A 24,111-nucleotide genomic window follows, 5' to 3' on the forward strand; every position below is an offset into this window, starting at 1 on the left:
AGCTCTCTCTGCTCGACTCGAGCTAACTATAGATGGAAGTGTGGCAGACATTAATTTTTTGTATGAAATGTGATTTACAAATTTCATTGTCGCCCCACTCTTTCTGAGGGGAGATGTTAGAATGTTAAAAGTTATTGGAAAGTGGTCACTAGATGTACCCGAGTCCTCTGTTGACAATGAAGACACCCCAACCCCACGAGTAACTAATGTTAAATCTATGACTGAACGATAAGCTCCTCGCATAAAGGTTACAGCTCCGGAATTGCAGCAGCGCACTGCATGCGTGGCCATCCATGACCAAAGAAGCTGGCCGCAGGAGTCTGAACTGCTACCCCAGGCACTGTGGTGCGAATTAAAATCTCCTGCGATGACTATACCGCTTGCGTTGCTAAGTAAGCTATCCAAACTGTCTGTCCTGTGAACGCCTACAGGGAAGTAGACGTTTACGATAGTAACTTTCGCACACTGTGGAAGTGAGATGTCGACTGCCAACAGTTCGCAGTCAGGGAGCATAATTTTGTTCGAAATAGAGGCCCGGTGACACATTTTGGTAGAGACCATAGTTACTAACCCGCCGCCCCTGCCGGTAACGCGATCAACACTGAAAACACGGAAGTTTTTCATTGAGAATGATTTAAGTGGGGAGAGCCACGTTTCTTGCAAAAGAACTATATCTGGAGTATGTTTACGAAGAAGTAGTTCAAGATCTGGAAGAGAAGAGAGTAGAGAGCGGCAATTCCACTGAATAACTTTGAGATCCGCCATGATTATTGACTGAGGAAAGAGGCAGCAACAGCCTCTTTCAGCACATCAGACTGGGGGATTACTTTTGAAGGTCCTTTCCTTGCTTTGGGTTGCGAAGCAACTGTCTTCGAGGGTGAGGAAGGAGCTGGACGCTTCTGGGTAGGGCATAGCATTTCAACATCCGTGGTGCAAATATCGACGCTAGACACATTGCCTGGGGCGGTGGTGGGAGGCGGGACTTGGGATGCGTCCGGAGGCGACATGGAGTGACTAGAACTAGCAGCACAAGTTGGGAGAGATGCAGACGTCGCCGCCTGAACAGATGATTGAGGAAGCGCAGATTGGCCTGCAACTAGCTGCGATAAAGCCTCAGCAAAAGTGCTTTGCATTCGCTCGACGACCACAGAAAGAGCCTGCTCTACTGTGGACACTATAGAAGCAGTCACATTTGACTCGAGTTCTCCAACAGAAGATCGCGCACGGCTAGCGTACGAGTTATTCTTGCGATCAAGATGTGCATAAGCATCAGCTCTCGAGTATCGCTTCACCTGGATAATATCTAACAGGCTTTGCTCGTCAGCGCGTTTCGAGCAGTTGCATCATCAGCTGGGTGGTTGGAGTTGCAGAGGCAACACAGGGGCTGATCAGAGGAGCAGTTGTCAGCTGAATGACCTGATTTGCACGCTTTACTACTGTGACCGAATCGCCAGCAGTTAGAACATTGGAGAGGACGGGGCTGCAGAGGGTCCACACGGTACACTATCGGCCAGACCTTGAGCTCAGAAGGACAGGAGGAGCCAGCAAAAGTTGTTATGACTGATTCTGTCGGTACGCGCGAACCATTTACTTCTCGACTGCACCTGTAGACAGCAAGAACCCCCACACCTGCATCTTGAAACTCTTCAAGTATTTCCTGCGGGGAAGAAGCTGGGTCGACGCCACGAACAATGCCTTTGGAGCAAGCGAGCTGTTCCGGGATGAAGGCTTTCACCGGCAATGAGTCAAAAATTTTGCACTCTAGCAGGTCTGTGGCGCAAGCAATGTCAGAGGACTTGCAGACAATGCCTCTACGGCCGAACGGCCGCACCTCAGAGATCTGTAAATAGTGCTTGGTTAGAGACCTGAGCTCCTGTTGAAGAATTTTAGAGCTTTTCATCTTGATCACGCCCTCACCGATCGGTACGACAGCCACAGGGATGACGTCAATTCCATTTTTCTTAAAAGATTCCAGCGGCAAGCTTTGGGTGGGCAAGCTGGCAAACCAGGCTGCCGACCCTCCACCCGGGGAGGTCAGCGACATACCTGAGCCAAACGCGCCCTCAAATGCGCATTTACCACGCCTACGGACCTAACCTTAGACCTGGCCAAATCCCCCCACGTAGGAAGGCCTCACCAGTAACGAGCACGCAGGCACCACCAAGAAACCGCAGTTGATTTCACAGCCAAGCGCCAGCACCGACCGCCACTCGCCTCCAAAAATGTTCGCCTTCTAATCACTTCTAATCCTAATCACTTCTTACACATCGGCACACCACACATACACACGCATGAAACCGTTCCAGTACAACGAACTACCTCAAATATTGAATTAATCTGGTTGAATTCCCCAATCGCTGATAAGCTCAGTCACAATAACTACGCATTCATCAGCACATAATTTTTAAGGCAGCAAGCTAGCCAAAGACAACCACGTAGACCTCTATCCAGCTTCAGCCGACAAGCGCTTGCGGCTTGTGGGTAGCGAGCCCATGTCGAAATCCATGGATCGGGGGTTGAAATCCCACGTAATCTTCCAATTTACTTTTCACCGCAGTCACTTTTCTTAGCATATACAAACGTCCTCAAGACATTTGCGTGCACTAAAAGCACGCTGGCACCAATTTATGTTCTCCAATATGCCGGCTAAACGCGTTGAGGGAGCAGAATAAATACGGGACGTTTCACCTAAGGTTTTGCACCGCTGACAATGGTGTGTCGAAAAAAGTGCTGTGATAACTCGAGAAGCGCATTTTGATAATGTGAAACACCTGTGAAACACCTTGAAACACCTTGTATACGATAGGCGAAACACCTGTGAAACACCTTCTGTGAAACACCTTGTATACGATAGGCCGGAGTGTGATCGCTTGGGGCACCAGAGCGAGGTCATGTCGTTCTAACGTCACGAACCTGTCGGTTCGGTTTGAGAACTTGGCCACGATATCGGGAAGGCCAAGGCCGGTTTTTCTGCGAAACAGGGACATTAACGCTGACACGTTAATATTGTCACGGACTAGAAGACGACAAAGTGGGCCGTGGCGCGGCACGTGATGATTATGATGATGGTGTCCTTAGTCGTGGGTATGTGCCACCAAGACTGATGACATCATCATAATCATCATCATCAGGGAGAGCTCGCGCTAGGCTCACCATCATCAAAAATCATATCATCGCCAACGGTCATGTATTCATTTCTTCATCGACTTGCCACCGCGTAACATTTGGTGTGAGGTGCGGGGTGGTTATCACCATGGTGGTCCTGGAGCTTCGGCGTGCTGCGTCTGCATTGGTCGTCAGCCTTGTGCTCGTGGTCACCATCGTCCGGCTGTGCCCCCAGCCCACCTGACCAGAACCGACCTCGCCGTTCGCCCCAGCCCCGTCCAGCCGAGGAAGTAGCGATAGCGCTTGCTGCCGCCCACGCCAATTCGAGAATCATCATTACGGACTCCCGAAAAGCATGTGATCATTACTTGGCAGGGGAGATCTCCCCCTTAGCTGCTTGCATTCTAAGACGGACTGCCACTGACCCAACACCGAAAAGAATCATTTGGGCTCCTGGCCATCAGGGCTTACGAGGTAATGAGGCCGCTGACGCGGCTGCCCGAGCGCTTATTCACCGGGCTCCTCATCCCAGCTCTTCTGGCTCGGAGACTAACCAGCCGCTGCTGCGATTCAGGGAAATAACGCATTATAGCGACAACCACCGCCTTTTTCCGGCTCCTGCTAAAGGGCTGAGTAAGACGGAGGAGCGAACTTTAAGGCGCCTGCAGACAGGTACTCCACTCTGTCCTGCAATCTTAAAATATTACGATCCTAACACGGATGGGCGATGCCCGCACTGTGGAGAGACCTGTGATATCTTCCACATGGTGTGGGCATGTACTCAAAATCCCCACCTCCCCCCTTCCTCTACCCCTTCCAGAGAGGCATGGGAGACTGCCCTCCTCAACTGCTCTTCGCTTGAGTCCCAAAGGGCTCTGGTGAAACGGGCGAGAGACGGGGAATTGTCATGCGGTGCCCGGACTAGGGACGCCGACCATGTAGCGGGGCTACTCTGTGGCTCCCAAACTCTATTTCAGCAATTAAAAGTTTTCACCACCACCACCTGCCAGATCAGAAGAGACAGCGAACGGTCCTGTTGCCCAGACCATACTCGACCCGACCGATCCTCGACACGTGCGCACATAGTCACCATTCCCATGCCGTTTGGTGCGCCCATCGATCTCGGCCATCGGCTCAAGGTGACCCGTGCGCCAGCAGCTTTGTGCACCAGCGCTCTTCTGATCATCTGATTTCTTTCATCGTGACTGCAAGCCCTTGATCTTCTTTGTTCATTCCACCTGTCACGCCCATCGTCAAGTCTTTCGTTTCATCGTCACTGTTCTTCAAGTTCCCACGATCGGGACGATCGCTCGGTAGCCCCGGGTAGTGTCACGGTCTAGAAGACGACAAAGTGGGCAGTGGCGCGGCACGGAGCGCTCGCGCTACGCCCACAGCCATTAAAAATCACATCATCGCCATCGGTCATGTTGTCCTGTCTTCATCGACTCGCCGTCAGTAACAATATGTGCTCTGGAGTCACCGTCTTGTCGGAACGCAGTCATCTGTGCTGTCACATTGTTACTCTATCAAGTGTTATTTACAGTACACCGAGTGTTTCAGCGAACACTTTCAAAATTGTACAAAAATAGGCTATTTGGCAAAACTATGGCTTCTGCGGCGTATTACCAGTGTTGGCGGACACCAGAAAATCGGTGAAGTTGCTTAGCTAATCATTAATTAACTTTTAGAATTAGATGCCTCGTTGCAATTAGAGACTTGTAGCTGGTTGTTAGTAATAGCCATATTAATTTTTACAATTTCGGACACGCGATTACCCTTGGCGCTGTGGCTCAACAAAATTTGGCTGCTTGGACTAGTTACGTGCACTACAGGGGTTGCTTTGGCTCCGTGCTCTCGAAAGCGCACGATGCAGCCAAATTTTGTCGAGCCCGCAATTTTGAACAGGTCCAAATTGCAGATCGTGCCTTCCAAATTTTACACAGATGGGAGTACCGGGATTTCCCAACTCGGCGCACCATCATCTGGGCCCCAGCACATGCGGGGATAGAGGGAAATAAGGTAGCGGACACTACCGCCCGCGCGCTTAACCACCGCATCGCCTCTCTCGCCGCCTGATCCGGCTACTGGTTTTAATCCGGCTATTACATTTCGGGAGATCTCTCTCCTGTATCAAAACGCTCACGGCCGATACCCACCCCCGTGTAAAGGCCTCAAGAAGACAGAGGAGCGTTGGCTTCTTCGCCTCTACACCAACACGGTACTGTGCCCGGCAGTGCTCAAACATTTCAATTCGGCTTTTTGGGCCAGTGTCCACACTGTGGGGAAGTGTTTGCGGACACATATCACATGGTGTGGGCATGCCCTGCCAATCCTGCTTTCCCACTCCACCCTCACCCCACCCGAGAGGACTGGGAGGCTGCCCTGCTCGGCTGCTAACTCTCCAGGACCAACGAGCCCTGGTGACAAGAGCCCGGGCCGCCGTGGAGGCCACAGGGGTCCCGGACTAGGGATCCCTCCTAGTGATTGTGAGGGCCGGGCCCTTCAGGCACGGTCCAAGCAATACCTCTCTTGTACATAGTATAAATAAATGTTTTACACCACCACCACCACAGCGGCGAGGCTAATCGTATTTTAGAAAATCTAAAAACTGATATTGTCATTACTAACGACCGGCTAAATAAATTATTAAATTGTTAAATTGGTTTTTTTGAGGAAAGGAGATGGCGTAGTATCTGTCCCACATATCTCGGCGGACACCTGAACCGCGCCGCCGTAAGGGAAGGGAGGAAGGTGGGAGTGAAAGAGAGAGAGAAAGAGGTGCCGTAGTGGAGGTCTCCGGAATTATTTCGACCACCTGGGGATCTTTAACATGCACTGACATCGCACAGCCCACGGGCGCCTCTTGCGTTTCGCCTCCATCGAAACGCGGCCGCCGCGGTCGGGTTCGAACCCGGGTACTCCGGCTCGGTAGACAGGCGCCTTACCACTGAGCCACCGCGGAGGGACAAAATCTCTATTTTGGACGCCTAGCTCTGCTACTTAAAAAGCTAATTATTAAAAATTAGCTAACCAGCTTATTTCTTAAGACGATTAACTGGTTTTATGGTGTCGGCCAACACTGGTAATACTGTGCCGCAAAGCCATAGTTTTACGCGAAAAAGCCTGTTTTTTAAAATTTTCGAAAGTGTTCGCTGAAACCCCCGGTATATTGAAGTCCTCGTCTTCAAGGGAATGGGGTAAGCGAGCAGTGGTCTCCCCAGACGAGTGACGCACTCGCAATCAGGATAAAAGACACCGGTTAATTCCAGGCCGAACCAACGCTTTCCAAGTGGGCACCAAAGGGAACGTAGCGGCGGATCAGAGCATGAGGCCTAGGTTCTCTAGAGCGCCATGCTCGGACAACGTCAAAACGGGTGCTAACAACTGAGCCGGGCAAAACAAATACACTTAAGGTGGTGAATTGGACGAAGCGGCACCGATAAAGGGGGACTAAAGTGGTATAAGAAACCAACATGCTCGCGCGGCAGCCACTCGCACCAAACAGCTGCGGCACCTTCGGAGACGTAGCTTCCATCTTCAGTCTCCCTGGCAAGGTGCCGCCCCGTCGACCGTGTAAGGGTCGTCCCCAGTGCGAACACGGCTCAGCCAACACTAGGCAACACACCCAACACCTCCTACACTGCAAACGGAAAAACACCCAGAAAGGAGTAAATGGCCCATCGCGTAGCGCACTCCCGAAAAGGAGTTTCAGTTACACCTCAAAAAAGGAGTATTTGCGATACTCCTACGTACGGAGAAGTATTTTTGGTGTTCACTGAGGAGTAAAATTTTTCCTCCTCTTAGGAGGGGTGTTCTTTTGGGAGTAAATGTTGTGATCATTTACTCCTTTCAGTACCTGCTTTACTCTTACGTAAGGAGAGGTATCTTTGGTGTTCAAAGGAGTAAAATTTTTCCTCCTCTTAGGAGGGGGGTTCTTTTGGGAGTAAATGTTGTGATCATTTACTCCTTTCAGTACCTGCTTTACTCTCACATGCAGAGAGGTATCTGTGGTGTTCAGAGGAGTAGAAATTTTAATCCTCTTAGGACAGGTGTTCTTTTGGAGTAAATGTTGAGATCATAAAGGAGTATTAATCCTCCTTTTAGTACCAGCTGTATTCTCACATATGGAGAGGTATGTTTGGTGTTCAGAGGAGTACATTTTTACTTCTCTCAGGACAGGGGTTAAAATGGCACCAAATAGCAGTAATAAATGCTCCTTTTAGAGAGCTTTTCAGGAGTGTTTCCGCTCCTTTGAAGGAGTTTCTGCAAGGTTTTTTTGGAGTAAATTTCCTGTTATAAAGTTGCATTCATGATGCAACATGAGTATATTTCACTCCTTGAGGGGGCACAGAACTCGAGTGAATGCTTAAATCAAATTGCAGGCACTGAGCTGAAATAATCTTTAATTACTTACAGAACTGCTTACAATACTATTTACAATGCTATTTACAACACTATTTACAATGCTATTTACAATGCTATTTACAATGCTATTTACAACACTATCTACAATGCTATTTACAATGCTATTTACAACACTATTTACAATGCTATTTACAACGCTATTTACAATACTATTTACAATACTATTTACAATGCTATTCACAACACTATTTGCAACATTATTTACAACATTATTTACAACATTATTTACAACATTAGGATTTGCAGCAAACTCTTTATACATTTATGGAGAGCCACCTCCATGACCCTTATACAAGTTTATTAGGTCCAGCGACTTGATGCGCGGCTTTGTGTGCTTTAAGTCCAGGAAGGAATGCTCCATAAAGGTTAACATTCTATGCGCCTTTCGGGGGTACTCTATGTGGAATACCCAAAAAGATGCGAAGAGAGATGCCATCCCTGCATGCAGGGATGACACCTCAAAAAGGTGTTGCTTATCAACATAGAGGCTTATTGTTCCGTCAGTCTTGACGAGGCATGGAGTCAAAGGAGGCTCCTTCTGTAATGAAGATTGAAGAAAAACCAGACATAATCAATTACACACCTTTAGGCTTGAAGCAATGTTCACAGCAAGAAATTAGGCTATTTCATTCAGATAGACGTAGTTAAAAGTTTTGCTTGTAGCATTAGCTGCAAGCAAATAATTATGCTGCGCTAAAGGCCTCAGGGTGAAAGCTGCTTATGGAAACCAAGCAGCAAGTACATATGAAGAGCGACATTCTTGAGAGGTGCACTAATGAGGACAAAAGAACGCAGGTAGATAGCATGATTTGGTGATTGCACTAGGGCTGGAATAGTCATGTTTAGTCAAGTTGTCAAAACTGTCATGCAAGAGCCGGGAGAACAGCTTACTTAGCTTAGCTTCCATTCTTGGCACTTATTCCAGAAATGCAGCAAAACTAGCACTGAACCTGGTGACATATTTAAATCCACTGCTACTAAATTTAACGCCAGAAAAATGCAACAATTGCTCCCGCACAGAAAGTGTCATGGCCACATAGTCTTGACAGTGCAAGGCACTGCGCACTACTAATCACCATAACGGTAGGCTGGCTAGTCAGTCTTAGTTTGCAGAGCACACACAAAGGGCGGAGACAACTGCTGGTTGCTTTTGTAGAGCCACGGCCAGTAGGGTGTTTGCAGTGGACGCAGAACAGGTGGCACGTTGGCGGTGAACTCGCTGCTGCCACTACACTATCACTCTTACATCGCATTGTGTTGCCATATATCTTTATTATTAGCATGAAACTAAACCAATAGATCAGACACTTACTTCAGTTAAGACTGCCTCAATTGGTTCCTTCAGCCTTGTCATGGTGACAGTGAGCAGCCCTAGCAGGTCATTTTCTGCAGAAACAGTCATGTACAACTTGTCAGACGGCAGGTTGAAATTTCCAGCCAACAAAGTGCAAATGCAACATGCATCATTTTCGCGAAAGAAATGCCTGGCAGAAGATCTCACACTGCGACAAATTCAAGACCAAGGTACAGACTGACTGTAAACTAATAAGGTAATTCTGGTAATTGTGTGCATACTTAATGATGGAGCAGTTCATGCGATACTTTTAGAGGATTGGGCTTAAAGGGAAAAAGGTCAGTAATCAAAGCAGAGGAAGTTTGTAGACCGCAGATGCCCACTAGCGATTCACAGTGCACACAGTGCTTTTGCTGTCGGACAGTGCAGCTATCGAGGCATCTTTGTGGGGGACCACAGTGTTCCGCTACAGTTTTTCATCACGCTCCCACCAGCAGTAGCACTCATGAAAATAAAAACTGATGAATTAGACGCTTTTTGTCAGGTCTACAATTTGGCACTGGAATTTGCCCAGAACACAATCAGTTTATTTAACTATTCATTGAACAAAGTACAGGTTGAAGTTGCCTCCATCTATAATGCTCCGGTGTAATTTTAAACCTTGGCAAGCTAGCTCGGACACCTGATATAAACCCTACACATTGCCTTTTGCCGTAACTGGCCAGCATGGAAACCTGCATTGCCATGCATTTCCAAGGTGGCACTTCTGAAAAGATTAACATGCAACCTTTCATGTCATCTTGTCTTTTAGAATAAAAGTGCAATATAAGTGGTAAACGAAAATAATGGAATTGTGTTATTGTAGTTACCATCTCCTTGCTGGGCCAATGCTGCGACTTCATGCTCATCACCATGTTCCACGAGGATTTTGCGCAGCGATGAAAAACCACCCTTTATGGCATCAGCAATGCTTCTCTTGAATAGGATATCAAACTCCATCAAGAGCTAAAAAAGAAAAGAGCACATTTAAAACAATGCACAAAATATTAAAATGCTGAACGTACCGATGTTTGAGTTCTCAGGAAAGGAAAGAGGAGCAAAGCATCTGATATGCTCATAGTCCGGAGCTCCTGATGGCGCCTCTGAGCCGTAGCCAGCAAGCGTGGCCGCAGTTCACTGCTGTCTGCAGCCAGGTTTTCTCTAAGCCACTCATTGTGGCTTTCGAGTGACTCCATTGTTTCTCCATAAACAAAAAGGTGGCTACAGTCCTGTAATGAAAAGAATGAGTTACTCCAATAAAATGGGGTCAGTATAAGCCCTTTAAAGGCAATCTGGAATTGCTTTTTTCAATTCATGTCACAAAATCGCATTCATCTTCTTCCCACCTTACTACCCGCTAATAACTTTTCCTTAAACTAAAGGCAAATGCATCACACAAAAGTTCCTTACTACTTTCCATTTCAATAAATACTTACAGGAACATTTTTCATAATAATTAGATGGCAGGAAGGGCTCTGGAAATTTTGACCACCTGGGATTCTTTAATGTGCACTGCACTGTGCGATGCCAGTGCACGTTAAAGAACCCGAGGTGGTCGAAATTTCTGGAGCCCTTCACTACGGCGTCCGTCATAGCCAGAGTTGCTTTGGGACGTTAAACCCCATCAACCGACCAGCCTACCAACCAACCATTTGCTGAGTTGTACCAGCTTTTAAAAGCCGAAGTAAAGGGAGTGGCTTTCAGGCACATACCTGTACTATGGTGGGAAAGAAAAAAAGGCACACCGTACAACAAGATTCTTGATTAATTTGAACTGCCTAGGGTTCTAACATGCACAGAAACCTTAGTGCGCCAAGGAATAGATCCAGCGGAACACCTTAGCCGCTACAGCACTTTTATAGGATCCCCATTTTTTAGATGGCCACTCTTCAGTACCATCAGTATTTTATTATTACCATGCAGTCTTTAAATGAACATCATAAAATATTTGCTGTTTAGCTATTAGTAGCCCCATTGTCAAAGCAAACCTTTCTACTGTAGGTCCAGATGCACCACAGGATACATTGATAGGCAGGAATAAACATGGTAAATCGGAGTGGCTATATACTGAACTGCGGCATGCCTCAAAGCTGCACATGTGCCATTTTAGACTGTAGTAGTGGGCTGGAAATTTCGGCACCCGGAGTTGTTTCATCCTGAAGCAACTCATGGGCTATGTGGGACTCTGTAGTGAAGGGCTCTGGACTAATTTAGACCATCTGGTATTGGAGTGGCATTGCAAAGCATGTGGAAATTTTTGCGTTTCGCCTCCACCACAATGCAGCCACAGTGGCCAGGATGTGCATTGATATTAAATGGCTGAACTGCCTCGTGAAGGTGCGTGAAATAATAATGCAAATGTTAACATAGCACACTGAGCATAAAGAAATTCAGTGTCTGAAGGTTACAAGAAACAGCAGGTAAAAGAGTAGTTCATCTTGCATAAAGCAGAGTATTATCATTTTTAGTTATTACCAAGCTAGCAAAGTGGTCAGGATCCCCCAAGACCACCCTACTCGCATGTGTAATAAAGTGGACTTTGCCCCCAGCCCTGAGAGTCAGCACCGACACAATCGAAACATAGTAACATACTATTAGCTGGAAATTTCTAACAGGAAACAAGCAGAAGCAAAAACTCACGAAGAGGCGGCATAATTTCTTGTTCGCTGCCTCCGTGTCTTTTTCACTCCCCCTTTTTGCAGCTGCGCCCGAGTGCTTTCTTTTTTTTTCCAGCATCTCTTCTGTGATCGTCTCTGTTTTCCTCCTCATATTTTTAAATTTGTTTCGCAGGCCTAGCACCCATGATTCCTGTAAAAAAAATTGGACACAAAGGATCTAAAAAGAAGTGTTTAGACAAGTAGGGATTCAAGGAACGTGTATCACCCTAAACTTGCAAGCATGCAACCCGTGCCATCATCAGGTGCCTATGGAAACATGATAACCAAAGGTTTGCTCATGAGTGCTTTTTGTATTGCACTGGCAAGAAGGTACAGGACCAAAATGTGACACTCTGCAGTTACTCTTCTGCAAATGTGTATTGCATTCAGATAAAAACAGATGAATCAGTTTTGTTCACCAAAGAATTGAATGTGGGTAGAGCTTACCTCTATGGATTTGTACTGATGGCACTATTATCGATTTGCACAAATTATTTTCTGATGAGTGCATGGTTGATTGTGGTGTCACATGGAAAAGGCACTTGTGCGTTACTTTTAAGTACAACACGTACAGTACATGACCTGAGCATTTTTGGAGCAAGCGAATGTATTGGCAAAAGGTTCAGCATCTATCGAAACTATCCATGTTAAGTGGGCATTACTGCTCAAGCTTCCCATGCTCATACTGCCCTCAAAAAGTGCTCGCCTCAAGCTTCATTATCACACACTAATATGGGCCACCAAATAATTGAAACCAAACTCTCTTCAAGTGCTGCAGTACAGTTAAATTTCATCAAAGAAAACTAACAAACTATGTGTGCTCACCAAACCACTTCCGTTCCCAACTCGATCAACTAGATGCGGATATTTTTGAAGAAGCTTTTCGGCAGCAACACGGTACAGTGTGCGGGATGGGTACCTAGAACAGAGGTGAAATGTTGCACTATGTTAAGTGGAAATAATAGTACTACAGGCTATAGCAATAATTACTGCTGTGATTTGCATGCAGTAAATGGTAGTTCACAATTTTTACTGACTGTATTTAAAGACATCACACTGCAACAATGCTAGCAGAGCAGCAAGAAATGCCAAGTAATAGTTTGAAGCACCACATACCATGCCAGCTTAAAACATTCCTGAAACAGTTTATCAATGATAAACCGTCTGACGTGGCCACTGATTGGTGTCTGCCGCTTGAGGACATCCTCATATGGTGCCAAGGATGGCAAGGTAAATCCCATGTAATCGAATCTGTCCTCAAATGGTATGGCATTCACGTCGTGCACAATGCTGCCACTGCAACACAGTGAAGGAAACATACAAGTCAGTTATTTTTGATATACATCAAGTTTGACACATGTGGCACACAATTCACAATTGTCACCAGTCACCTACCTATGTGTCTTGTCTGTTTTTTGTGCCTAAAACGATTTAATTATGAACCAAAACCAACTAGCCCAGCAGCAAGTGCTCTTACACTTCACAACCTTCACTGCATGACATACTAATGAACCATTCCATAACATTGCCCAAGCCTTTAAATGATGTCCTCAAGACAGCCTTCGAAAACAGCTCCATGTCTTGCCACCCTTGCTGGTGACAGTACTTGCAGTCACTGAGAATAATACAAGATTCTTTTATATATCCTAGATACCAACATATTTTGCGGCTGCTGTTATTGGCTGCTCTACAAATGCTGTACAGAAAATGCGCTCTACAAAAGACAGGGTGATGGTGAAGTGACTGCTTGCTCTTTACACATGATTAAGGAGCCTTGTAACCCACAGCACCAATGTTTCACCAGCAATAGGTAGCAGCTATGCTGAACTATGCCTGAAATGCAGCATATAGCAATACAAGGTGAAGTGAAGCAGTATCACAGCTGTGATAGAAATCGGAGCTAGTATCACAAAAGAAGGTACATTAGCATGTGTAATGAGAACCAGGTTGCCAGTAAACCTTTGTGCTGCAGTGAAATGATCAATGAGACAGTGATTGGAAATATGTTATGTTTCCATTCACAAGCAATAATGGAATGCGCCAGGCAGGCTGGGGTTCTAAATGCAGTGCTCCTTGTAACTTCTTTTCCAATTTCATTCCTGTGGCCTGGATCACCAGTCATTACTTATTCTGGTAGGATGTGCTTTTTCACCACTTCCACTATATCACTGCACATCACAAACTGTTCTGTTCCCAGAGTGTTGAGCATTACCGCTATGTTTTGCATGCTTAAGTCCTCCATTTCGCATTGCAATTCTTCCCCAGAGTTACTTAGCTGGGCAGTACCATCAGCAAATTGGAGATTATTAATGGGTTCTCCAATCACCTTTATTTCTAGCTGTTTCCAGTCCGACGCCCTGAATACCTCTTGCAAATGCGTGGTGAACAGCTAGTAGTGGAAAAATCTTTTTGCCTTGCCTGACCCAACACAGTTCTTTGATTGGTGTTTTACCATTGTTACTGAGAACTAGACACTCTGTGAAGAGAACACTACAATCAGGCTATGGAGAAATGCACAGAATACTAAAACACTGCCACCACTACCACTACCACCACCATCAGCCTAACTACGTCCAAAAGTAGGACAATGGCCTCTCCCACATTCCGCCAGGTAACTTTGTCCTGTGCCAGCTGCGGCCACCTTACACCTGGAAACTTGCTAATCTCATCTTCCCACCTGACTGATGACCCTGCTGCACTTACTTTCTCTTGGAATCCACTCTTACCTTAAGGGACCATCGGCTATATTGCCTCCGCGTTACATGATCTACCCATGCCCATCTTTTCTTGATTTTGAGTAGGATATTATTAACTCTCATTTTATTCCCTGGCACATTGTGCTCTTATTTTCTCTTAATATAACACCTATCATTTTCCTTCCCATAGTTCGCTGTATTGTTCTTGGTTTAAGTCCAGCCCCTTTCAGAATTCTCCTTGTTACTGCCCTATAGGTGAGTATCGGTAAGATAGAGATGTTATATACTTTCCTCTTGAGAGATACCGGTAAGCTTCCATTCAGATATGAATGGCCTGCCTTTCCTTTTTTAATTTCTCTTCCTCCTCCTCCTGTCAAATTCACTCCACCCCAACCTTTTCCTAGTTATTTCACTCTTGTGGTCTGGGTCAGCTTTTACTATGTGTCCTAAGTAGACGTATTCCCTCACAACTTGCGATGCTTTGCTGCCCATCTTGAACTGTTGTGCCCTTCCGAGACTATCAAAGGTTTGTTCCTGTTAATTTTTGGAGCACTCATCCTGCTTTGCCTGTTCAGGTCCTCATCGTGCTTTGCAATTTATTACCCAATTTACTTAGTGAAGCAATATCATCAGCAAATCGGGTATTAATAAGGTATTCTCCATTAACTTGTATCCTGAACTCCTCCCAATATGGTTCTCTGAATACCTCCTGTACACAAGCGGTGAATACTGCTGTACAGATCATGTCTATCTGCCCAACACTTTTCCTAATAGCAATTATTTCATCACTTTCTCTATGCAGAAGGGCGATGGCTGTGCATCTACCAGATATTTTCTATCACCTTTACATGCGCCTCTTCTACACCTCAATTCCAGCATGACAGCTGACATTTCTACTCACTCAAATGCTTCCTAATCATCTGTCAAGGATACGTATAGTGGCTGGTTATATTTGTGCATTTCTCTTATCAGCTGATTGATGGTATGAATATAGTATATTTTCGGATAGCCTTTACAAAAGCCAGCATGATCGCTTGGTTGATTGAGGTCTATGGTTGCTCAGGTTTTATTTGTGATCACCTCTGTGAATACCTTGTAGACAGTAGGCAGTAAAGATGATTGGTCTGTAGCTTTTCAAGCCCTCCACATCCCATTTTAATGAACTAAGTGTGAAAAGGTGTTAACAAACAACATCCTGCATAGAGCACATGCCTGACAAGGTGATAAGCCTTGTATGAGGTATTATGTGGGCTTTCTAATATTCCATGATGCTTGGTTCTTGGTGGCACACTAGCAGGATAAGTCACAGCTCTTGAAAATGTATGCTCACCTTGCATCAACCACCTCTGCAGAAAGGGTCTGCAATGGGCTGCTGGATGCACTGTCACGTGTACTCTGTATTGAAAAAAGGCACACATGATATGCTGAAACAGTGCCTTCCAGTTTCATTGCTGCAGTGATTGATTTCTCATGGAATGTACAGGCGCGGCCATAAGTAAACGGAGCACGCTATTGCGTTTGAAGTGCAATCACGCTTCCTCCATTGGTAATGAAGAAGCGTTGTTTGTCTACAAGAAAGCCCACCAACCTCCTCTACCAGCATGCGCGTACCACTGCTGGTAATTTCAGTTAGGTGACGCGTGGAAAATATTCGAAGACAGTTGTGTGCTCCGTTTACTTTTGTCCGCGCCTGTACAGTGAGGCCGGAATGAAACATATGCCGGAAACATATGCCATACTTTTCTACTTTGCAACAAGGTGTTCTTTAACAATCGGTTTTTTATTTGATTATGTACTTCAGTAGAACCTTTACCTAGAAACATGAATCAGGTTTGTTGTACACTGCAGCTAAAAGTGCTAGTGCGTTTTTTTATGGCCTTGTTGTACCTAATAAGTACGCATAATTTTGGTGCCCATACTTGAGGGAGTCTGAAGGCTAGCACTGTTGGTTTTCACTTCAAAGGCACAATGACTACTCTCTCGAAGTGCTAACAAGCACAGGTGTATCCTCTATCTGGCATCTATTATTTTTATGTTCTTTGCCTGCACTGTAGTGGTCCTGTTCGCGTTTCCACATCCTATTTTATAGCTGTCACATAGCCCATGCAGTGTGTGCACTACAGTAAAGCCACTGTTCTAACTTTGTTTTATATGAAATAATGCACTTCATATCAGTTGCTACTTCACAGCCTTGCACTGTTCATGCCAGTGTAGTACAGTACTCACATCTATGGGAGGTGTCACCTTCCTTGTGACCCTGATTTTAGCTTTATTGCTAATAGGTTCACCAGGCTCAAGGTCGATGAAGTCTTCCAATTCTGCATCATATATCTGGATCTAAAAAAAGAACAGTTTGATCATGCAATGAATTACGACCTCTGTGTGCGGTAAGCTCATGCAAGAACTATATTCTCGCAGTGCTACTTGAGTTATGCACTCTTGTCAGGGTAATGCGTGAGATATGTAACACATTCTGCACTAGAGCAGTATATCTTGGGGAATGCTATGCAAAAAAACAAAGGAAAGGGCATAGGCATGAAACGAACATCAGTTATCTTCACAGGAGTTGACACTGTTATACGGTGCAAGACCTCTGTCCCACTTGCCTGTGAGACTACTGGTATCATTTCATTCACAATTCATAACTGCGCATTCTACCAACAAAGTTTCATGCATCTCCTAGAGGTGTATTTAACTCAAAATCATGAGGTGCTGTCCGTGGCTACAGATTCATTAATGCTCCCTGTCAAACTCAAGCCCCGAGCAAAAAAAAAAGACGTTCTTATAGACGATACCTTTAAGCCATTTTTGTAGGTGATCAATAACAGCCGGTCTGATTTTCAGAATGTCTTTTGCAGTGAAAACACCCATAATGTTGAGGTACAACGAGGTAACATGCTTTTTTTTTGCTCGGCACTTGAGTTTGACAGGGAGCATAAATGAATCGGTAGCCAACAGTGAAGAGACTGCGTCCCGTGATTTTGAGTGAAATACATCTCTAGGCAATGCGTGAAACTTTGTGGGAACCAGAGGTCCCAGAAGAACCAGAGGAACCAGAGGCAAGTGGGAACCAGAGGTCCTGAATCATATAACAGTGTCAACTGCTATCTAGATAACTGATGTTCATTTCATATCTCCATGTCCTCCGTTTCACTCCTTGCACTGCATTCACCAAGATACATGGTTCTAGTGCAGGATTTATTACAACTCTACGCATAGATTACTATCATTTCACGTGTTACTACAAACTTGATTTTCCATGAAAGGGATCCATAACTGGGGTATCATATTGAGAATATGCGGACATGTGATGGAGGAAAAGGACTAGAAAGCATACGACATGCTACACAAGTAACAACAGGGAAAAGGAAGTTATGAGAGCACCAAAAAAAAAAAACAGACTGCTAAGTGGAGGCAAAAAGTAGAAACAAAAGATTCAGTGTGTGAACACAGAGTTGGTAAAAATGAAATCTGAGAGGGTAGACCTTCTATTTGAGGCTAGATCTGGTCGCCTTAGAACCAGGCAATAGAGAAGCAAGTGTGAACAAGGCAATATTATTTGTGAAGCATGCGGGAGCAGTTAGAAAACATTAAACATAATATGGTAGACTATAAGACTATACAAACAAATATCAGAGAGGACATAGCGTTCCAGAAGTTTTGGTTTCTAGGGGTAGTGAAAAAAAATTACCACATCAGCTGTAAAGACGAGCAAGAGAAGACTGGAGTATAGCTTACAACATAAAAAACAGCCTTTACTGGAAAAAAAAAGGAATCGGAACAGGATTAAGTTTAAAAAGGGGGAAAGGGGGAGGGCCAAGTACAAAACAAATAAATAGTTCACCACTTTACTTGCAAGGTAGCACTCGCTAGTGCCCGTTACAAAAGGGATGCAAATATATTTACTGAAATGACTAATACGTCCGCCGGACCTCGCCGGACCTCCAGGTCCATGACTAATGCCGCGTCCAGTGTATACAGGGTGTTTCGCGTAACCTGAACCACAGATTAAAAAAGAAGTGACACATCAGAACTGGTTGAAACTAAATGCATATTGTTTCCCGTCTTGTGGCGCTCCTCGGAGTATTTTTTTAAAATTGCGCTTAATTAATTTGTTACCATCGATTAATTATGCAAAAAATTTAATATTCACCACAGGGTCACTTGTGTTTCGTTGTATTGCAGGGGGGGGGGGGGTTACTAAACAACTGATCCAGTTTTTTGTAGTACGATATTTCTACGTGGCTCATTTTTCCAGAATTTCAAGAAAGCCCGCGAAATATGAAAAAAAACCACGTGATTGCACTCTTGCGCTACCGTACTGTAGCGCTGCCAAGCGCGTCCTGAGTGAACGAAGCGTGCACGCTCACCGTCTCGAAGTGAGCGGCCGGCGCCGCTCTCGGCATTGTCTTGAAAGTGCATCAGCACATTCTACCTGAACGCGGAAAGCGCGTGCCGTGATCTTCGATAAGTGATAAGCAGCCTTCGACAACCAATTCAGACGGAGTTCTACTGAACCATCTCGTAGGCAAAACAAAAAAGGAAGGGAAAGCAGTGGAGTCGCCTATTTTAAGGTAGCCACCATTTTTTTTAAAATAATTTTGCAGCCTGTCGAACTGAGCGGTGGCCGCTCACTTGGGAATGGTCAGCGCTCACGTTTCGTTCGTTCGAAACACGGTTGGGAGTGCTGGAATATGGTAGCACATGAGCGCAGTCACGTAGCTTTTTTTATCATAATTCGCTTCGGAAATACATTGCTGCAAAAAACTGGATCGGTTCTTTCTGAACCCCCTCTACAACTTAAGGGAACGCACGTGACCCGAAAGTGAATAATACCAAACTTGCATAATTAATTTCGGCTAATTAAGCAGAATTAAAAAAAAATATTCCCTGAGGAGCGTCACACGGCGGGAAACAATATGTCGTTCGTTCCGCCCAGCTCCGGTGAGCCACTGTTTTTAAATCCCTAGTTCATGTTACGTGAAACACCCTGTATATGCGCCAATGCTGCTCGTTACGCGATCTTATGTGCAAAGCTTCTGCATTGCAAGGCGCACGCTACATTCGCTACTTTCGAGGAGCTGCAAAAAGAAGTTCGCCCATTCTTATACAGGGTGTCCCAGCTAACTTGGACCAAGATTTATAAAAGAACTAAGCGCTTCTCAGAACTGAAATCGCGTGGATGTTGTTAAGGTTTATCTAAAGTTACAGTACCATTTTTTCGCTCCTCCTATTTGGACAATTAGTCGAGGTGAATAAATTTACTTTTTAAATATAGCTTGAAACGTTCAGGCGTCAATAGGAAAGTTGTGGAGCTCCACAAGTATAGACAAACCCACGCACTTCCAACGAGATAGACTTAGCGTGGCTGTTTTTATTCGGGAAAAACGAAAGCCCGCGGAGTTTTAAAAATACCACGTGATAGCGCGCTCCATGCGCCCGGATGCGCCGCGATTACAGGGCTCTCATCCGTGCATTGTAAGAAACATCACCCGCTTCGGGTCTTTCGTGCTGCCCAAGACAGGGCTTCGCGATGTGCTTGGTTCCAAGATAAGCACCAGTGGGTACGGGCGGCAATGGAAAGAAAGCGCGGCTCCTGTTTTTCAGCGTAATTCACACGACGTTATCAGGCTTGTTATATGCGTCTTTACTTGTTGGGATCTTGATCCCAAATTCAAACTCATGAGATTGTCATCGTTCCTCCGCTTGCATTCTGCTAACGTGAGTGTACAGTTGTTGCCGCAGAAACGGGAGCCGCGCTTTCTTTCAACTCCCGCCCGAACCCACTGGCGCTTATCTTGGAACCAAGCACATCGCGAAGGCCTGTCTTGGGCAGCACGAAAGGCCCGAAGCGGGTGATGTTTCTTACAAAGCACGGGTGAGAGCGCTGTAATCGGGGCGCATCCGGGCGCACGGAGCGAGCTGTCACGTGGTATTTTTTAAACACCGCGGGCTTTTGTTGGAGCTCCACCACTTTTTATTGATGCCGGAACGTTTCAAGCTTTATTTAAAAAGATTTATCACGACTAATTATTCAAGTAGAAGGAGGAAAAAAAATGGTACTGTAACTTTTGATTAACCTTAACAACATGCGCGCGATTTAAATTCTGAAGAATGCTTAGTTTTTTTATAAACCTTGTTCCAAGTTAGCTGGGACACCCTGTATATCTGGCTGTCGCTCAATCGGCTCCCCGCAACCGGCTCACCGCAACCGGCTCGCCACATCAATCGCCTCAAGTTCACGAAGCGGACTTCAGCACACGACAGAAAAGCTCATGAGCCCATATATGTTGGCTTGCAAATATCCAGGAGTAATTTTGCATTTCGCACGATGCAACCAAGCGACGTGCGGCAAACGGTACACGTGCAACCGGAGGATCCGTCTTGGTGCTTGTAATGTGTGTAGTAGACATGTAAGCAGTTCATTGCAGGGTGCTCTCGAAGTATGCGGATGCACCGATCACCAGTCGACCTATTCCGGGCAGTGAGCATATATGTTCTTGAACCATTATACCTATCGTCCAATAGGCGGTAATTCAGAGGAGCGCAACTAGAATCCGCCCGACATACTAGGAAAAAGAATGCTAGCTCTAGGTCCGTCCTACATACCTCTGGTCACAACCTACTGGTCGGATTCGTCCGGCGTTCCACCGATCGAAACAGTATGTTTTGGTCCGGCATCGCCACCATCGCCACATAGTGTAGAAATTTTAATTCTTACCGATTCATGGAAGTACCTCACCCAAACGTGGCATAACGCAAAAGTTACCATAAATACCACCTTTGTGCGAAATTCGAGCGCTACCAAGCCAGCGGTTTGGCCGAGAGAATTTTTCTCCGATTTTCAATGAAAGGCGCAGCACTCGTATTGCTTTTCAGCTGCCTAAAAAACGGGAAAGTGAAGAGTGTCTTCCACACTGTCGATGATTGTTCAGTTGCTTTCAACAGGGAAGGGTAGGCCATTCAGTGCGAAAGCAAGATCCGACGTATGCACACGCAATGAAAGGGCTGATACCACATTTGTTGACATTTGTTTTGCTAGTAAATGTGATGGCGCCTGCTGATGAGAAACGACTTCTGCCTATCAACTTGAAGTAGCCGAACCTTGTTGCAAAGGCCCCTGTTACATTTCAAGAATGTCCCGACGAAAAATTTTTATAGCACTGAACGATCCAACCATCGGGCTGATAGACTGCAGAGTTGCACCCTCAACACCTCCTGATCTTAGTCGCCAAATTCGTTTTTAGAAGGAAAGGTTGCTGTGCTATGTTACATTGTGCATTCGCGGACAGACAAACATGGACAAAGTCAGTCTTAATTAATGGTCAGTATGGTCAGTCTTCAGACGCGTAACCTTGCAAAATGTAATGGATGTTGTATGCATATGCAAGTATAGTATACCTTACTTTTGCCCTCACACATAACGACACCAAACATTTCTATTTTCGTTGCGCGACACGACAGAAAACAGTTTCAACTCGGAAAAGTCCGCGACTCTGTCCACGACTGTGCATTATAACTGACTGTCACAATATATCAAAAAAGACGGCCCTCCACTTTGACCCAAAAGTCACGCTTTTTCGCTCAACAGACTGCAGAAGTTCATCAGAGTTAGGAAAATTAAGGTTACTTGAGGTGAATTTAGGCAAAATTGAGGTGAATAGCGGAATTATTAGGCTTGAAGGCACACATTATGAACAATAGTTTTTCCACTCTTCAGGCTAATCATTTGTGGAGCAAAATGACTGCGCATCACAAAGTGAGAATATTGTTCTTTTGTGAACAGCATCGCTGTCTACAAACTTGGTGCAGATGGATGTTCACAAACTCACAAAAAAAAAAAGTTGTTACACAGAAAGCACAGCGTGGTAACTACAAAGGACGAGAGGAGGACAGGACAAGCGCTACTTTGTTACATGTCGCTGTACAGAGGTGAGCACGCTTGTCTACAACGCTTTTTTTTTAAGCAGATCCTGTGTTCTAGAGAGAATACTTACACTCAAATGCCGCCGAACAAACGTACAAACCCTGCAGGCACGAGCGCATTGCCCCTGACAAAGCAGCGGCGTTAAGTGCCGATATTTCACTTAATTTTCTCCGCGGCACGCTACACTCGAGTGCTGTGGACATGTCTGTTCACCTCTATACGCTCAAGTTCAAGATGTAGAGCAGCAAAGAAAGTGCACTTACCAATGTGCTGTCGTTGATCGCTGTAAATACGGTCAGCGCATTCGTCAGTTCCTCGTAAGTGCCATCAGACAGAGATACCTTTTTCCGTTCCCCACTTTCCAGAGCGACAAGACACACTACATTAGCTGCCATGGTGTTCAAAATACGTGCAGGCCTAGTAGTACCAAGCAATGCGTGAAGCTTACTGAGTCAGGTCGCCAGACGTAGCAAGAGTGAGGCGCACACGCCGCACGCTTTGGCATTTTATACCAAACTTAAATTACCATCGTGTTCAGGCAGATGTCAGAACACTTCTCATTGGTCTGTTGCGAACAGGTTCAGTACGGGCTTTCCACCATTTCCGTACTTCATGCAGCTGCAACAACACCGTGCAGAGTCTCGCGTTTTCTCACTTTCTCTCGCATCGGGACGAGTGCATGAACAATATGGCGACGCCACCACTTTGGCATGACTTCCTCCTTTCACCATGACGTTTCGTTCAACAACCCCAAGCCGTGGCGCTGTAATTTTCGTACTTTCCCACTCTAGCAGTCACCAGGAGTGCACAGAGGAGAGGGCAGGGGCAGGTGTAGCGCCCCCCCCCCCCCCCCAAATGGCGTGAGGGATGGGGGCGCAAATTTTGTCCCCTATTGTTCCCTACTGCCCAGAAGACTTTAAAAGGCACTACCATGAACGTCGCACCTGTGCACGTATATACCAGCCACTGACAACTTCCTTTTAAACCCCAACTTTGACTCTGCTTTTGCCATGCTGTTTCGCTCAGCAACCCCAAGCCACCCTTCTTTTTTTTTTTCACTTCTACACGCGGCCTGCTATCCTTTATTTCCGCTGCCCCAGCTCAGGTACTTCCAGCAGCGACGGCAGATGCCGGGGATAGCAGAAATTCTTTTACCTTTCATATTCAATGCAAAAAAAAAAAAAACACCACTACTCCCAAGCCGTTTCACTGGAATTTTCACCCCGTTCTCACGTTACCAGCCACTTTAACTGACCTCAGTTCCCTTTAAACCACCACTCGACTGAGCTTTCACCGCGCTGCTTACATCAAACGTCCCGAACCGGGGTCACTGGAATTTTCGCCCTTACGCTGTTGCCCCACGTGCAGTACGGCGACTCCATCACATGACGTTGCATTCAACAACTCCAACCTTAGCCACTGGAATGTTTGCACATTCTCACGCTTTCCACGAATCCGAACATCCTTGCTTTAAAGGATGTTCGGTAAAAGAATTTCTGCTATCCCCGGCATCTGCCGTCGCTGCTGGAAGCAGCTGAGCTGGGGCAGCGGAAATAAAGGATAGCAGGCCGCGTGTAGAAGTGAAAAAAAAAAGAAGGGTGGCTTGGGGTTGCTGAGCGAAACAGCATGGCAAAAGCAGAGTCAAAGTTGGGGTTTAAAAGGAAGTTGTCAGTGGCTGGTATATACGTGCACAGGTGCGACGTTGTCAGTGGCTGGAATTGAGTCGCTGGAATGCCGTGCCGTTGCAGTCAGCAGACCAGTTTAAATCGTTGGAATTTTCTCACTTTCTTAGCGTTTGCTGTACAGAAATACATGCATTACTTCGGAGAAATCGCGTGCCTCACGCAGTATCAAGCACTTCTTGCTGCTAGGTGCGGTAATCGCTGGAACAACCCGCTCTCCATCGCAGGCGGATGCATGGCACTTAATTAAAGTACACTATACCGCATACACTCGTGTATATGCCCC

At 45.8% G+C, this 24,111-nt stretch overlaps 1 protein-coding gene and 1 long non-coding RNA gene across 2 annotated transcripts; both read right to left on the bottom strand.

Annotated features, from left to right (window-relative positions):
• Positions 1-10,084: 10,084 nt before the first annotated feature.
• On the bottom strand, positions 10,085-22,689 carry LOC149360914 (uncharacterized). The gene is made up of 6 exons (XM_089575322.1): positions 22,407-22,689; positions 16,443-16,553; positions 15,547-15,611; positions 12,637-12,816; positions 10,576-10,580; positions 10,085-10,092 (listed from the first exon to the last, which is right to left on the bottom strand). Exons 1-6 carry the CDS (start codon positions 22,536-22,538, stop codon positions 10,085-10,087), a joined length of 501 nt encoding a protein of 166 aa, XP_089431448.1. The 5' UTR covers positions 22,539-22,689.
• LOC149360915 (uncharacterized) lies at positions 11,416-12,773 on the bottom strand. Its single transcript, XR_016288355.1, has 3 exons — positions 12,637-12,773; positions 12,346-12,439; positions 11,416-11,671 (listed from the first exon to the last, which is right to left on the bottom strand). It is a non-coding gene; the product is annotated as an uncharacterized LOC149360915 (long non-coding RNA).
• Positions 22,690-24,111: the final 1,422 nt, after the last annotated feature.

Source organism: Amblyomma mixtum, chromosome 2 (assembly GCF_055824585.1).
Source record: "Amblyomma mixtum isolate Tamu chromosome 2, ASM5582458v1, whole genome shotgun sequence".
NCBI lineage: Eukaryota > Metazoa > Arthropoda > Arachnida > Ixodida > Ixodidae > Amblyomma > Amblyomma mixtum.